General features: G+C 42.6%; 1 protein-coding gene across 3 annotated transcripts in view; it reads right to left on the bottom strand.

Moving 5' to 3' along the window:
- The window catches only part of STK24 (serine/threonine kinase 24), a 116,435-nt gene that overhangs the window by 55,130 nt on the left and 42,882 nt on the right, over nucleotides 1-18,423 (bottom strand). For all 3 annotated transcript variants that reach the window (XM_087435905.1, XM_087435906.1, XM_087435907.1), the window contains exon 2: nucleotides 14,211-14,441. In XM_087435905.1, the coding sequence (XP_087292031.1) occupies nucleotides 14,211-14,441 (231 nt within the window). The remainder of the gene's footprint in view (nucleotides 1-14,210; nucleotides 14,442-18,423) is intronic.

The following is an 18,423-nucleotide window of genomic DNA, read 5'->3' as shown; positions in this document are numbered from 1 at the left end:
TGGATCTCAACTTTCAAAAAGAAAAGTATCCAGAAATAAAGATCCACCTAGATAAAAGAGACGAGAGGAAGGCAAGAAGTCTTGATGCTATACCTCAGTGCAGAAAGCGAACATAATAGCATTTCCTTCTCAAAGAAGAGCCAATGTTTCCCACCAAACATTTCAATACAAGCAACTCCACCTCATCACACCTGCTTAATATATATGACTACTGACTCCAAAATCCATGTGACACTCTAATACCAGCCTCAGCTGGAATAAGAGAAAAGGCTTGTATGTAAACAGAAAATGTAGGTGATTAGCTCCTGTCTATAATCAACCTTGCCATTGACCTATCTCCACTGACTCCATTTATAACGACAGGGAGAAGTCATTAGATCCAATTGAAGCATATAATCAGAAAGCCAATCTCACACTAAGTCAACCAAAAATCATCAAAATTCAGTAAACTAAGTTACGTACCTAATCCAGTGTAACGATCCTTGGTCTACTTAACAGGTTATATAAATTGCTTTTAGCAATTCAATCTGCAGTAAGCCAATAGCCACCCAACACCAAAACATCAATACTTCCCAACTAATTCCAACTAATATGTTCTACTGTATATCATCTCACCGTTTTCTTTAAATCCTCTTTCCTTCAAAGAAATGCCTGAAGATATTTGATCCTTGCCACCGCAATAATGAAAATCACAGAAATCAGAATATTCTGTTTACAGTTATCTGTACCATCATGCATACAAAGAAAAAAAGAAGGAAAAAACAATCTACTCAAAGAGTTTTATGAGGGAGAATATTTCTTTTGTAAAAGTTTGACTCAAATATGTTTCAGGTATCCAAAGAGGAGGGAGAAAAGTCACCCACAAATTAATGTACTTCTGTAAAGATGAATCATCACAACAGGGCACAAGAACTCAAACACAGCAAAAAAATCTTTAGGTCTCGTGCGTTTCCAAAAGGCAGATATCTCAACCGCTTCACGCCCTCCTGAGATGCCCAGGAACTAACTCCACATCAGTCAACCCTTCAGAGCCCAATGGGGCGACACTGTCAGACAAAAAAGCCATGTTACCACCAAGGACCTGCCTCAGGACGCAAGGGGGCGGGGGAAACAAACCCAAGCGTCATGAAGAACTCAGCTCTGCAGAGAGCAAGTGTGCTAATTAAGTGGACAGGCCATGAGGAGAAGAAACGCCATCTCTGCCCCACCGTCCTATGGGCAACCACACACAGGCAAAGAACGAGGATGGAGGCGCTGACAAAGAAAGCTACAGGACCACAAAACCAAAATGGGGTTCTTGGCAGAGACCAGGTGTAAGCAAAGGAGTAGGAGAGACAACAGCTGCCCTGCAGGGCTCATGTGACAGCCAGCTCTGGCAGCTGGAGCAGAAATGGGCATGTCAAGGGCAGGACCCACTAGAACACCTTGTCAGAGGTGCTGCTGGCTGATCCACTCAATCAAGACCTCCCCTTCTCCCTTCCCCAACTCTGTGTCTCTGGGGGAGCCCACCCTACTCCCAGCTCTAGAGGTAAATCTTGTTTGGTGGGAGCCGACGAGGTGCCCCCAGCCCCCAGGCAGGGGCTGACTGAGGCATCAGCCTGTGACCCAGTTATGATGAGTGAAACATGAGAGGAGGTGGCCTGGGGAGGTTTCTGAGAAAGGTTTCCCGTAGCTGAAGAAGAAAACTCTTCCAGAAAAAAATGACCCTTTATCTGCCCACAGGCAAAGCCAAAACCCTGAGGACTGCAATATGAAAAGAAAGAAGGAAACTGGACCCTCGATAACAAGCTGTTCTACATACACCTGGAGCTGTCCTTCTTCCGGAACTTTTACTGCATAAGGAAACACACACCCTTTTGTTTAAACCTTCTGAGTTGGTATTTTCTCGAACACTGAAAGCCTCCTTAGTGGTAATTATCTTCTGTGGGCTGATTCTGCAGATACTCCCTCTCTTAAGGTGGCCCTACAGATCAGTGGTTTTCACCCTTGATCTCACATTAGAATCACCTGGGGAGCTTTTAAAACACCCACCGTCTGGGCCACAGCTGAGAACAAAGAAATCAGAATTTGAAGCTGGGGCCAGGTCTCAGGAATCTTTAAGCTCCCCAGGTGATGCCACAGGATCACACTCTTGCAGGTGATCCATCATCCACCTGAGGAAAGAAAAGGGCTGCGCCTAATTAAGCAAAAGTAAGGCACCCCTGCCTCAGGACTGAATGGCTTAGCTCACGTAAAATGGGCTCGGCTACTGACTAGACATCTGAACTATCCTCTGTAGAAGGGGGAACGGGCCACAGAGAGCAGGACTCCAATAAGGGAAATGGGGAGTACCTGGTAGGACACAACAGTCAGGGGCGGGGAGGCCCATGGTGGACCAGGAATGAGGAACCTCCAGCCCTGAATCCCAGCTCAACTACCAACCCTGCGATATTAGGAAAAAATGGAAGCACCCAACTTCTCCGTGCCATGGTTTTCTAATCCAGAGACTAAAAAGTGTGGGCCAGGAGCCTCCAAGGTCCTTTCCTCTTCTAATACACGATTCTAATTTCTCTGACTGTGCACAAGAAACAGCTTATTAAATGGCAAGCTAAGCTGAATCAGAGACTGAAAGGAACTTAGAGGATAAACATATCCAATCTCTTTATTTTCCAGATGAGAACACAGGTCCAAGATTAGGTGACAACACTGCTGGTTTAAATTCAGAACCAGCACTAGATTTTCAGAGGTAGGTCTCCAGATCTCTAGAGCTTGGGGTCAGAAAGTCTAGAAAAGAATAGAAAAGTAACGGGTAAGGGCAGTCTTCCCCTCTTTCTAAGAAAGTCTCTTCTCCAGCTCCTTTATGATATTTCTCAAAACCGTATTTGCAGACCTCTTCCCCCAATCCCCAAACCTCTATTGCAAGTCAAGCTGGAGCTGCGTTATCCCACAAACCTATGTGGTCCAAAATGCAGAGGGAAAAGTACCGAAGTGGAATTTAAAACCAATGTATGAAGAATATTTAGTATTATAGTAAATTCAAAAATACAAAGAACTGTGTGGCTCACCACGGCAGTCCAAGCCATTCAGAATCCATCCTTCCTCTGCACAGCCTCTTACCACTTGAAATACTCCCAAGTTTGTCCTGGACAGTCCCCAACAAAGGGAGAAACAATTCCAAGTTGCATACACAGAAATGATGACCACTCAGAGCCTCTCCCAGCCTCCATCTGAAGGACTCTGAAGGAGACAAATCCATCCAGACATCGCCCCACAAAATACAAAAACTTTCCACAAACTGCAAACATCTCCTCAAACTCAATACACAGGCCAGTGCACAGTGTTTTCAGTTTAGTCACTTTGAACCGGGTTAGTCCTCCACATCAGGAACCCAGAGAAGGTTCAGGAGCCGAAATGCAGAACTGCCAGCACAGGTGTGAGTAAAGAACACAATGATCAACTGAGCAGTGGGCTAAAATTCTCTGCCTCAGCAGCTTCCTAACCCATGACCAAGAAAGAAATACCAGGGAAGGAATTGGTGAGGGAGCCTCTACAACGACCTATGGTCCAAGGCAAGGTTAGGTTCTACTTTTCTGTTCAATCTGTGAGCACTGTGCAAAACTGCAGACCAATATAACAAACTGCCCTAGAAGACAATCTTAAAGTTCTTAACTAATAAAGCCAACTCTCTGGTCTTCTCAGCAACATCAACTAGAGAAGACTTTCCTCACTCTGTGAAGACAATTTTCCTTCTTAAAGGTAGGAAAGGGCACACCTTAGATCTAGCAAATTGCCATCTATTTGAACCAAGATTGAAAAAGAAAAATCACATAACTATGTTACAAATTATAGGGAAAAAATATGTGCTATGCTTTATTTGCTCATTATTTAAAAAAGAAAAAAAAAAAACTCTTAACTAGGAATAGAAGCAGACTTCCTTAATTTAAAAAAAAAAAAAAGGCTCCACACCAAAACTCAATAGCAAACACCATACCTATTAAAGAAAAGTTTAAGATGCATTTTCTTTAAGATCAAGAACAAGACAGGCATATCCTTCCTATCACTACATAGCCAACACAGTACTAGGTCATGGCCAAAACACACATGGTCAACACAATACTAGAGGTTCACGGCCAAAACATAAGACCTAAGATGGCAGTAAGAATGGAAGGGAAAACAGAGAACTATCACTATGTGTGGATGTGAGCATATGCACAGAAAACTAGTAAGAGTCATCAAGACTGCCAAAAAAATGTGAAAAAATCATAACCATTCCCTTAACTAAGCAATAACCAATCTGAAAATATAGCATTCAAAATAGCAATAAAAACTAGCTCTCTAGGAACTGACCTATGAATCCACAAGATCTTTATGGAGGAAAATTTTTAAACTTTATTAAAGCTCACAAAAGACAACCCAAACAAAAAGACAGGCATTCATGTTCAAGGATGAGATGGCTTAAGATGTCAATTCTCCTCAAAAGTCAATTTTTAAATTTCAGTAGGATTTTAAACAGAAAATGTACAACCTCATTCTAAAATTTATGTGGAAAAATAAAAGTCTTCGAAGACCTCACGCACTTTTTAAAAACAGCAAAAGTTTTTGTATGTATGTGGGCAGAGGTGGAGAGGGTTACCCCCCCAGATATCATGACTTGAAACAAAGCCAAGGTAATAATAAACAATATACATAGCATGAATGATATTGGCCCAGGAACAGAACAGAAAATCCAGAAACAGGCCCAGACACATATGAGACTTTGGCACGTGATACAGCATCATACGTGAGTAGGGAAAGGACCGATTATTTATAAAATAGTATTAGAAACCTATCACTACATGGAGAAAAATAAAATCCCTACTTCATACTATACACTAGATAGATTAAAGATCTAAATGTAAAAGGCAAAATTATAAAGCTGATAGAAGAAAAAAAATTTAAATATATTTTTAACCTTAAGAATCTCCTTAAACAGGATCCCAAAAACAGAAATCCAAAGGTGAAAAATTGATGGATTTAACTACATGAAAATTAAGGATTTTTTTCAACAAAGGACATCTTAAAGTAAAGAAGTACAATAAATAAAGTACAATACAGAGAAAATTGTTGTGATATCTAAAACTGATAAAGAATAACTTAAATATACATATCAAACACTAAAAATAGGAAATCCAACAGAAAACTTCACAAAAGATATGAACAAACAATTCGACAGGGTAGGAAATCCTTAGGGCCAAGACTATATGAATAGATGCTCAAACTCAGTATTAATAGTAGAAATGCAAATAAGTATAATGAAATACTATATACATATGAGACTGAGAAAGGTTGGAAAGTTTTATATCAATGTTGGCAAGGAAGCAGACAAACCAGGCCCAACATCATCAGCCATGAGGGAAATGCAAACCAAAACCACAATGAGATACCACTTCACACCCACTAGGATGGCCATAATGAAAAAGACAATAATAAATTGAATGAGGATGAGGAGAAACTGGAACCCTCACTCACTGCTGGTGGGAATGTAAAACAGTGCAGGTGCTTTAGAAAACAGTCTTGACAATTCCTCAAAAGGTCCAACACAGAGTTACCATATGACCTAACAATTCCACACCTAGAGATATACTCAAGATAAACAAACGTCTACACAAAAGCTTGTACACAAATGTTCACAGCAATATTATTCATAATAGCCAAAATGTGAAACCAACCCAAATGTCCATCCACCGGATAAATGAAATGTGGTATATCCATACAATGGAGTATTATTCAGCAATAAAAAGGAATGCAGTACAGCGGCCCGCCCAGTGGTGTAATGGTTAAGTTCTCACGCTCCGCTTCGGCCACCTGAGGTTCATGGGTTCGGATGGTGGGCACAGACCTACGCATTGCTCAACAAGCCATGCTGCAGCGGCGTCCCATATATCAAGTAGAGGAAGACTGGCACAGGTGTTAGCTCAGCGACAATCTTCCTCAAGCAAAAAGAGGAGAATTGGCAACAGATGTTAGCTGAGGGCCAATCTTCCTCACTGGGGGGGGGGGATGAAGTACGGATGCATGCTAACATGAACTTTGAAAACATTATGCTAAGGGAAAGAAGCCAGTTACAAAAGGCCACATATTGTATGATTCCATTTACATGAAATGTTCAGAAAAGACAAATCTATAGAGGTAGAGAGTAGATTGGTGGTTGCCTACGGGTGGGGAGGTTGGAAGGAAATGGAGAGTGACCAGTAATGGATACAGAGTATTTTTTTACCAGGTGATGAAAATCTAAAGTTCACTATGGTGATGGCAGTACAACTCTGTCAATATACTAGAAATCAATGAATAGTGCATTTTAAATGAGTGAATTGTAAATACTGACAATATCAAATGCTGGTGGGAATGCAAAATGATACAGCCACCGTGGAAAATTAAACATACACTTGCTATATGATCCAGCAATCCTACTTCTAGGTATTTATCCTAGAGAAATGAAAGCTTACGTTGATACAAAAACTGTACATGAATGTTTATAGCAACATTATTCATAATTGCCAAAATCTGGAAACAACCCAAATGCCCTTCAATAGGTCAACACAGTACATCCATACAATGGTATATGACTCAACAATAAAAAGGAACAAACAAAGATGGATGAAACCCAAGTGCGTTATGCTAACTGAAAGAAACCAGTATCAAAAGGTGCGTGACACAATTTATATGACACTCTGGAAAAAGCAAAACTACAGGGACAAGAAACAGATCAACAGTTGCCAGGGGTTGGGGTGGGGGATGGGTTGGGATTTCTTCAGGATGCTAGGATTCTTCTGTACCCTGTGCGTTGGTGGTTATAAGAATCTATACATGTGTTAAAATGCATACAACTGTAAAAACTGTACACCCAAAAAAGTTAGTTTTACTAGGTGCAAATTTTAAAAAATAATTATGTGGCAGGGAAAAATAAACTCATACATGGTACACAAAACAATGTTTTATCTATTGAGGACACACACATATCCTAAGACATATCAAAACTTGTGGTACAAAAGAGAAGGGCAGTGGGGATGAAGGACAAAATAATAAAATGGATCAAAACAGAGAAGGGTCTTACATGGATCAGTGATGATGGTGCCACAAAGTGCAGAACATGAAGAAAAACTCAACTCTCCTCATTATGAACCTCATCTGAGGTTCATAAATGGAAAAGGGGGAAAGAAACACAATAAGAAAACGACCAACACACTTCATTTAACGGAACAAAACAGGCTATTTTACTGGCTTGGCAGTTAGTCCAAAGCTCAGAGAAGCTACAGTGGGAAGATCTCTGCTTTAGCACCAAGAATGACATAACCATGTTTTAAAAAACAACAACAGGGGGCCAACCCAGTGGCACAGTGGTTAAGTTCACACGCTCCGCTTCGGCAGCCCAGGGTTTGCAGGTTCGGATCCCAAGTATGGACCTACACGCCGCTCATCAAGCCGTGCTGTGGCGACATCCCACATACAAAATAGAGGAAGACTGGCACAGATGTTAGCTTGCGACAATCTTCCTCACCAAAAAAAAAACAACCTTAAAACACACACACAAAAAGAAAGCAAGGTATCAGCATCTCATTTGCTTTTTCATTCATTAACACTACTCTAATGACCAAGGTCAAAATTAAAACCAGATAGTTACTTCTGACCTTGGTCATCATCAGTTTGCTAGAAAACAGCCCAACAGTTAGCAGGATGAGGGCCTCTAGGTACACAGCACAACTCCCGGTATTAAATAATGTCCCGGCAACATCAACTTTGCAGTGAGAGCACAGTGTTCAGGGAGAATCACACTTCCCATGAAGACTCCCTTCAGTGAGGGAATGCGCCCTCTCATTTGATGAACTGCATCCCTAGGACACCAGCCCAGCACCGCTTTCTACTGCTTCATTAAAGAAAGCTGAGCTTATAATGAACACTAGACTAGAAAGGGTCACAGTCAGTATTTAGATAAACGACCCCTGCTGTGAACAAGCTTCTTTGGCCCATTATGTTCCGAGGAATCACATAGCCTTTGCCCTATCTTATATCAGAACAAAAGGAATGCAGAGAAGCATCTTTCAGATACCATCAAATCCCCTATTTGACATTTCATGGTTTCAGCAACTGGCATACAAGGCTGCACAGGCCCCGAACAGTGTAAAACCACTGGCCTAAGTTTGGACACACCCTGCTGACAATGTGACAATGCTCACAAAGCTCACAGCCGGTCTAGCCACAAAAATCACATGGGCATAACCGTGGTCTCTGAGACCCCCTGTCCAAAATACCCTTTGGAATAGCCCAAGAGTCCTAAACACCAGCCCTCGAAATACCATTGCTTATACCTATATTCTGGGACAAAAGACCACTGTTCACTCCACAGGGCAGAGTTTTCTCAGGAGCGGCACTGTGGACATTTAGGCTGGGTGATTCTTCGTTGTGGAGGCTATCCTGTGCACCGCAGGCTACGTAGCAGCATCTCCGGTCTCCACCCACTAGATGCCAGTAGCACTGCCCCCTAGTAATGACAATGTCTCCAGACATGGCCACATGTACCTTCAGTCCAGGAGGGTACACATGGGGCAGTCAGCAAGAGGTACAAGTACTCCATTTAGGTGGCTCGGACCCAATGTCACGTGTTCTTCTCTGTTACAACCACAGAAACGCCTCCGGCTACACAGGGACTTCTCCACTCGGGAAAGCCCCGACTTTCTTCTCTGGCCCTTTAAATTTGGCTTGTTGACTCTGGTTCAATTAAGCTGCAAATCGTCTCTCCACGTGTACTATACTAACAGGATCTTATTTTCTCTTTCTCAACAAGAATGTGAACTCTCGGTCTTTAGGGTAGGAAAGACCTGAAGGAGAAAGGACCTGTGTGCTTTCATAAGAATTCTTGAGGCACAGGAGAGTTTATACACACCAGACATAAATCTGAACTCAAATGCTTATCAAAACTAATAACCATCTATCCTCCTAACTATGTCTGAAACCAGAGATCAATACAAGAGCAGGATTTGCCACGGGGCAGTCGGGGGAAAAGTGCAAGTGGAGGTAAAATTCAGACGTGTCCTAACGGATATGCTCATTGTCATGTAGCTACACCAATATTTCTTCTCTGAGAGATAAAAAGAACATGGAATTATAACACAATATGGGCAAGGGACAGACAATGGTTTTGTTTTTTTCTAGAGGTAAAGCATAGTAGGCTGATTATCGTCCAAACTAGGATGCTTCTGAAAGCCAAGGGGGCGGCTATTAATAGTTATGCTGGGACAAGGAGCATAAGCCCAGACCATGGGTGGATGGTAATCCCTACCCAGCAGCATCATTCACAGAGACGCCAGCCATTTATATTAAGTATTTTGTACTTCTTTCCCTAGGGTAAAATGATTGGATTTTCTATTTCATCAGGAACTACTCTTTTCCTTTTGGGAAAGAAAGAAAAAAAAAGACAAATCAGAAGTTCAAAGAATATAACTTTAAAAAATTACTCCAAATTGTATCTGTAATGTATACAACACAATCAACCCTTTACCAGAATAAGTGGTACTTACATAGCGCACTTAGTTTTCTAAAACTCATCAAGGGACTTTCCCATGTTAGTTTTCTAGTGAATCTGATGGGTAAAACTACCTTAAGAAACTTTGAGAACTGAAGACAAACTTACTCTGAAGTCAAGGATATGAATCCACTATTAGACAACTACTCACTCCATGGACATGTTTCCTTAACATAGATACTACACCAAAAACAACTAGACAAGTAAAGGTTTGATAAACACAGTTTTGTTTTGGGTTTTTTGCCTTGCACCTGATTTGCTTTCATTAAACTGGCTTGATGTTTGAAAATACTAAATAATTTATCATAAAAGAAACTGATAAACCTAATTTTTAGTATGCTAATAATCTGTTTTTAAGACTTGTGAATTGTGAGTCATTTGGCAAGAAAGCTTTTCCCTTATTAAAAAAATAATTTTTAAATTATCATTTACTAAAAATCTCCTACATGCCAGGTACTTTACCTATATGATCTCAATCTTCACAGTAATCACATAAGATAGGTATATTTATCTGCATTTTATCCTTGAGGAAGTCAGCAGCCTGAGAGACACCCAGACAGTTAAGTCCCTGTACTAGGATCTGAGACTAAAATTCTGGCTATTACTCTAAGAGAATCTCAAAATGGAGATTCTAATAGGCTGGCAACCTCCACAAAATTAAAAAGCAGAGATTTGTATCGCTGAGGAGAATGAGTAGCACATGTCAATCCTGCATAAAAAGAAAACAGGCATAGGATCCTGTATGACCCCACACTGTCCACTGTTATGATATTATGTCTTCACTGCCTAATTCAACAATAAAACCAAAAAATTCTCTCTCTCCTCTTGCACAGACCCAAACCACCCTCAGACACAGATACACACGGGTTCATTATGACCTTGTACATGTTATTTTTGTGGTAAAAACTCCAGTGGTATAACGGTTGGGATACAGAGGCTTCTGGTTAATTAAATATTCTAGCTAGTTTAATTTCCCAAAAATTAAACACAAACTACAATGAATGAAGTTCTTCTATGGAATGTGATCATCTTCAAGACTTTTCCAGGCCTCAGATTCATCAGCATAAACATAAATTTTCACTGTTGTATTATTCCCTCTCCTCCCCAAATTGTTGGCGTTGTTTTTAACATTTGGGGGAAAAACATGCTTCACAGCCATTCTGCGATTTGATCACAGCTACAAAGTCAAAATTAACTCCGCTCTCCCAATCTTCAGTAACATTCAGGATATTTAGATCACTTACTTATTGTTTTTAATCTCTTTTTCTAGACTAGATGATTGAAACCAAAACATAACGATGAGACCTTCTAATGCTAATCTAGCAATGAAGAAACCAGTTTCTGCTCATTTCCTCTTTACCCAATCTTGCTCTATAGAAGTTCCTTAACACAAAGTGAAATCCTACAGCCCTCTCTCCCATCACCACTGAAGGAACTAAAAACATCAACTCTGAACACGATGGGGAGTTTTTAAAAGGGCAGTGAAAACCATACAAAGCACAATATTTTTTTGTGTGTGTGAGGAGATCAGCCCTGTGCTAACATCTGCCAATCCTCCTCTTTTGTTGCCGAGGAAGACTGGCCCTGGGCTAACGTCCGTGCCCATCTTCCTCCACCTTATATGGGACACCGACACAGCATGGCTTGCCAAGCAGTGCGTCGGTGTGCGCCCGGGATCCGAACCGGCGAACCCCGGGCCGCCGGAGCGGAGCACGTGCACTTAACCGCTTGCACCACCGGGCCGGCCCCCAAAGCACAATTATTGTCAACTCTGTGTCCAAGACCCATTGGTCTTACATGTTAATTTAATTTGTATCTTCCTTGACAGTTAGGACTGTACTAATTTAAACTCCATAAGCCTATGAGATGGATCACCACTGAGGGTCTTCCCCCGGGCCAAGGAATTTTATGAAACTCTGTTATACAAGAACGGGCACATAGAATCACAGGTCTGGATTCTTGTCCTGCTCAACTTATACTAGTTAATATTGTTTAACAAGAGCAGTTTATTACGTTTTTAGTCAAGTTAGACAGAAAGGTTTAAGAAATTAAGGGCAACTTTTCACAATGGTGATATTATTCCTGGCATTCTCAAGGCAGTTGTATTTCCTAAAGGACAGTCTGCCCAGTAAAATATATAAAGTAGTTTAGACAAAATTATCAAAATTTTTCATCCTACCTGCAGACAGACAGTGGAGAAAATCATTCCGTGAGTTATTCCGCTTCCTTCACAGAGGAAGTAGCTTTGGAGAAGGATGGCCGGCTGAGCACCAAGCCCATTTCCTCTCCCACAAAGCCCATGATTAGGTGACATTTCCCAGCCTCTCCTGAGTTTGGTGTGGTCATGCGACTGAGTTCTGGCCAGGGGAATGTGGGCTGAAACAATGCACTCTCTGTCTAGGCCTGGGCACATGAAAACTTCCCACCAGAGCCTCCTTTGCCCCCACGATGCTTAAGGCAGCCGAGCAGAGCCAGGTTTGGAAGATGGAAGGAGAAGCAACAAGGCAGAAAGAACCGAGGTTCCTGAATAACTAGAGGAAAAGTGCCCAAGGATCAGGGCTACCAGTGAGCAAGAAATCAACTTCTATCATATTTGAGCCATTATAAATGTAGCGGGTTTACTCTAGCAGCTGACATTGTGTTAACTAAATAAACTCACTGGGCAACTCTAGATCAAGGTTAGGTTGACTCAGAATGTAAGTTCTAGAATTAGTGACTCAGGCAAGAGTAGGACATACCAGATGGAATCTCGTGATACGTACAGTTAAGGTAACACCATGTTTGGCTACCATGAAGCAATCTATTCCAGCGTGCAGAAAAAAATTCCACTGAGGTTGAAAAAGATACTCTTAAACCACTGAGCCTTAATTTCCATAGTTAAATATTACGTGGTATAAATCACCAAAAATGTGAGGATCTTCTATACTTCCTCTGCCAAAGGTACCATAATTCATATGAAAACAAAACGTCAGCATACCACATGAAACCCAACTCCGAATCTACCGTAAAACTATTGTTGAATTCATTCCACAAAGCATATTAAGTTATACAGTAGAGCAAGTTCAAGTTGAGATTCTTCAGCTGTTTGTTTTCACTCAACAGAAATTTCACATCAAGACCTTTGATTTCCCATATGGAAGTCACATGTGTTCTCCTCTTGGATCACGAGAATGACAAAACTTATAGTGCTTCCCTTTTGCCCTCTCAAAACCCAAACTGGATGCACCCCACAGCAACATTCATTGTTACTGCTGGCACACTTCCGCCTCCTCGCTCCGACCTCAGTGGATGCATCCTTCAACGAAGGGTAGTTTCAGGGACGAGGTATGAATAAATTCTATCCATTAAGGAAGAAAATTAACACTCACTAAGTACCTACTACATGCCGGTATTTTCACATACCAAATTCCATTTAATCTTTACAATAATGAGGTAAATACCATAATTTTCCATTTTACAAATGAGGAAGTAGGGAAGTTTAAAAAAAAAACTTGCTCAAGGCCACACACCAAAACAAACAAGATTCAAGTCCAAAACATCTGACTCCGAAGCTTATTCTTTTCACTCCAAAATGCGGCATTTGACCTACGACACACTGCCATCCTTTAGGAATTAAAAAAAAAAATAGGATTACCAATTTTTATTTCTTTTAAATATTCATTTTAGTGCATCAAAGGTTCTCAAAATTTTCATCCTTCCACTTGTGCTTTATTACATTTCCACAAAAGCAAAGCCTGCACTATCCCTCTGACATCAGAGCAGGTTGTGAGCTGCAACGTGGAGAATTTAGAGGATGAACCCAGGACAGGAGGAGGCCCAGTCTTACATTATCCAGGCTTATTGCTGCCTCCTCCAGGAAATAGTTCTTTCTACCTATGAAGTTTTAGTTTCCACAAGAATTATTGCAGAATTTTTTTTCACCAATTCTTAAAATTTCCAAAACCCCATTTTGAAAGATACTACATTTCTAAGTTCAGTAAAACAGGCATATGTCAAGGAACTTGAAACACAAGGGCTAGTCTTAAACTTTCTTGGTATAACATGATCACCCTACAACATCTAAAATGTTTCATGGAGGACTAGAAAACCATCTTTAATACTCCTCTCTCACTTAAAGAACTGAGTGAAGATCAAGGACAATTTGTAGTGTTGTATTATAACTACTGTTTTATTTAAGTAATTACTTACTTTCCTAGAATTCTTAAAAGTTAAATGTAATAAACTAGCTCAACTAATCAACATTATCAATTTTCAGTAGTTTTTAAAAACAGCATTAAATTAAACCACATTTGATAACTGAAAATATCAAAAAACTAATATTCTTAGGTTGGCAGGAGTTTTTACCATAAACCATGCTAAAATTGGGTGATTAATGGTTATCATTATAACAACTTAATAAGAAATGTGTTTTTGATGACAAAATCCCACTCAGAAATACCCTTTCTTGTCTGAAAGGAAATTTCAACATCAAACACTTTTACCAAAAATATATTTCTCTAAGTGACATTTAAGATGATAAAAAAAGCCAGGTTCTTTTGATTGCAAAGGTCGAGACATTTCTCCTTCCTTTGAAAATCTGCTGTGCTCTTTATTGAAGTCCTTCACATACACTGCTCGCAGCTCAGATAAGTGCTGCATCATGGAAAATCGTGTTTTTATTTTTAAGCTTTACCTTCAGATAGGATCCATAATATTTGGTTACGTATGGACTGTCACACTGACTCAGCACTGTGATTTCTTGTTGAATGTCCTCTATCTCATCTTCAGCTTCTTCCAGATCAATGATTTTTATGGCAACCACTTTCTGAGTCCGATTGTCAATGCCTTTGAACACCTCACCAAAAGAGCCCTTTCCAATTTTCTCCAGTTTTGTAAAAAGCTCTTCTGGATCTGCTTTTAGGTTCTGTAGGAGAGAAGGAAAAGAAAGAAAACTTCAAAAACTCACAATCCTGTGACAGCTATTTCCTTGTATTTATAACCTACAGACCACAGTCCCTCCAAGACTGATCCGTTTTCCTCACTGAAGGCTGGTTGTGACTACGATTCTTCAAATTCAGGACTTAAAGATTTCTAAGTCTCACCCACATGTATGCATTAGGATATGAAACACAGCAAGTGTACAAACAAGAACAATTACCCAAATTATAAAAACTAGGAAAGACTCCAGCATTTGTATAAAGTAAATAAAAATCAAAACACTTATTTGAATATGTTATAACAGATATATGGACTTACTGAAAAATCATTTGTCTAAGCAAAGAGTCTACTTTTGTTCCCACCCTTCCCCCCCAAATTTTCTAAATTCAGGTTAGTACATACTAAGACATAGGTTAACCAGCTATATATGTAACAGGAAAAAAATTTACACCCTAACTTAATTGTTCCATAACAGGCCATGTTTTCAAGCACAACAAATACCGTCCTACGCATCTTCACTTACAGCTACTGCCTTGCCTACATATTTTAACCAGATACCAGGAAATGATAACCAACCTGTTTTCTTTTGTCATGTAAACATCATGCCTTTGAAACAGCTTCCAAAAGCTCTTACCCACCAGCCTGGTTAGCTGACCACACACACAACAGTGTACATTTCCAAGGAGCCCAACTGCAGGGACTCCTACAGCCGTCCTACCGGCTCCTGACCAGAGAGATGCGTGAACAGCTGAGTTCTCAACAGGCAGCAAGCTGTCATCCCCAGGGGGCGTCTGGAAACAGTATGAGGGGGTGTCTGTCACAAACTGAGGGGTGATACTGACATTTAGCAAGGAGAGCTGGGGATGCTGCAAGCCTCAGCCCGAGCAACTGCCCAGCCAAATGTCGACAGCACCAGCCTGCAACCTCACAGAGCGAGAGCCACCAACCCCACAGACACCCCTTTCCTCTGACACACTGCGCATGCGCAAGAGAAGGCCGGGTCAACCTTCCAAGTCTATCAGTCCTTCAAAGAAACTGAAACGTTATGGAAAAAGGAGTCAGAGGGGGAAGGCAGGAGGGTTGAGCAGGAGGAAGAGTAACAGGCACAGAAGAGGCGGCGCCATAGATGGGTTGACGTAAGGGGGTCATAGACACAGACTTCCGGCAATTTCCACAGCATCATGAGCTGAGTGAGCTTTGTGAACTCACCAGGCACTAACCACTAACTTGCTTTCCATGGTGAAACAGGGAGTTCAGAGCAACGCTTTACAGGGAACTGCTGAAACCCAGCCAGCCCATTTCCAAGGTGGGGGTCTTGTGGTGCCACAACATGAACTCCATGGAAACAACGGACCCCAAGAACGCCCCCAGTCACGCGTGTGCCAACAGTCACGGGTGGCCTCGCTGACACCAAAGGTGCCCCGTTCTGGGAATGCACCCTGAACAATGTAGGAGCTCACAAATCCCACCAACCTCATCAGTAAAAATGAACAAAGCAAGTGAAAAGTGCGCCCTGGGGTTACCAGGAAAAGGGACACAGAGAAACCACAACCATTTTCAGCAGCTACAAACTCGCCTGTTTTCACACCCTTTCTCTTACCTCCTTCTCTCCAGGATGAGCGGGGGTGGCCCTCTTTTTCTTCAAGACCAATCCTAACAGCTGGGCTTTTGCATCCATCCTCCTCTCCTCCAGGATGTGGCTTCCTCAATAACCCTCTTCCATGCAGCCCTCTCCGTGCCTCTCTGCCCTGGGCAACGTGCTCGGGCTTCTCCCATTTAAAAAAACAAAAACACCTTGCTTCACTGGTCCCGCCCTCCCACTTCCCTCTCTCCTTCCTTTGAAGTTCCCTGAAAGTCATCCAGGCCTGCCCCCTCACTGGTCACCGCTGCAGTCTGGCTCCCGCTCTGGCTCTGGCCACCACGGATGCAGAGCCCGCATCTGATCCTCCTCAACCACGCCCTCCCCACCCTAATTCTCCAGTCCCTTGGCGTCTGTCTACAACCCTGCTCTCATCTTTCTCCAGTCTCCCTGGTTCCAGAAGAGTCCTCTCACACAGACTCTCCCTATGCTGGCCCGTAATCACAGGCAGTCCCCCAAGGTTCCACACTTGGCTTCCTATTCTTTCTCTACTCCTTCTCCAGGGGGTTGTCACAGTTTCACGGTTTGGGAGCGTGTTCCTCAAGCCTGGCTGGGCAGAATCACCCAGGGACTTAAGGATCCCAAACACTCGCACAGTCATGGGGATTGAGGGGGTGCATAATCCACATTTTTTAAAGATCCCAATTGATTCTGATGAATAGCCACCTTTGAGGAAAACCAGTTTTAAATTATTGTGTATAAAGGAACTTTCAAATTGCTAGCTCCGGCCCTGCCTTTTGAGTTTTAACTCCTGGGATCAATTACGTGCTAGATATTGCTTTCTGCCTGGATATCGCAAGATTAACACGAACTGAATTCATCACTGCCCCTGCTGAACTGGCCGACCTCCCACAGACTATAAGCTGAGGAAGTTCAGGCACCATGTCTTACCTCTATGCCCACGTGCCTGGGCACAATGACTGATGGTCAGTAAATGTCCCCTGAGCAGTAAGAAAACCCCAGCCTTACACTGACACAAACAGAATCCAGGGTAGACACTACAAAGAATACCCTAATTCAGACAGACAGAGAGCCTGAGAAAGGAGGAACAGGTAGCAAGGGAAAGGAAGACGTGCTAAGAGCCCTAATACTCAGGAGCAGTGATTCTCAAGTCTCAGGAGTATCAGAATCACCTGGAGGGCTTGTTGGACCACAGATAGCCTAGCCCCACCCCCGGACTTTCTGATTCAGTAAATCTGGTATGGGGCCCGAGAGTCAGCGAGTGCACAAGTGATGCAGATGCTGCTGGTCCAGAGACCACACTTTGAGAACCAAGGCACTAGCCACACACTTGAGCCAACTGCAGACATGGAGAGAACTGCCTAACATCCTAGCTGTCCCTGCTGAGCCAGGCCAGCAGCTCTCCAGCTGATGACAGGCACATGAGTAAGCCCAAGCGAGACCTGCAGGAAAACCCCAGTCAACCTGAGGAATCATGAGAAATACTAAATCATTGTTGTTTTAGGCCACGAAGTTCTGGGGTGATTTGCTACACAACAACAAACAACGCAACTCAACAGAGATCACGGATCACTGAGGAGAAATGTGTCCATTCCTGGGGAGGGGGTGTGGGGGCGCAGGGAGATCTTCTATACTCTGGAGAGGAGTGTCTCATTTTAATACACTGCCTGGTTTTCCTTTTGCCTGGTCTGAGACAGCGTAGAAAACAGCTGTTTTCACTACTGCTGTGACTGTCTTCCTGAAGCCCTTTCCCCGAGGCTGCACCTGTAAAGCTGGCGGCAGCTGCTATCTCCCATCTGCTCTAGTGTGGTGTGTCCTTCTGTACTCTTTGTTACTGCGTCAGCAGCTGTAAACTGGACTAAAAGCTGTCCCTGGCAAGAAGGGAGACATCTGCTAGGACAGTGCCAGCAGGGCACCACAAGCAGGGTCCTGCCCTTCAGTAATTCTTGCGTAAGCTCATTACCATGCAGTGTGGCCCCACGGCCATAAGAAAATCAACGCCAACCATGAGGCATTTCAAAAAGGAGCTTCAAGATTCTGCTGCCAGAATCGGTGCTCTGAGGAGAGTAGATCCCCTTGGTGGAAAAGGTGCCATTCCGCCAACCAGCCGGAGAATTTTCACTTCAGAAGGTTTATGCTGAACCAAGCACTGGTCACCATCCCAGGTTAGGAAGGCCTGCGGCCCCACACCCACCCATCGGCCGTGCCTGAAAGGCAGCTGGCTCCAGGCAGGAGTCAGGACGCAGAGGCTCAGACTTCTCTGAAGCAGGGGAGGGTCAGGACCCTCCCTGCAATGTCCCCCTTTCCTAGATCAACGAGGCTGGGGGGACGGGAGGGACGGGGTTGGATGCTGCCTGAAGGTGAACAT

The sequence above is a fragment of the Ceratotherium simum genome, chromosome 10 (genome assembly GCF_057802395.1).
Source record: "Ceratotherium simum simum isolate JZ-2026a chromosome 10, ASM5780239v1, whole genome shotgun sequence".
Lineage (NCBI taxonomy): Eukaryota > Metazoa > Chordata > Mammalia > Perissodactyla > Rhinocerotidae > Ceratotherium > Ceratotherium simum.
The sequence above is the reverse complement of the archived record's forward strand: the minus strand, read 5'-3'. Positions and strand labels throughout refer to the sequence as shown.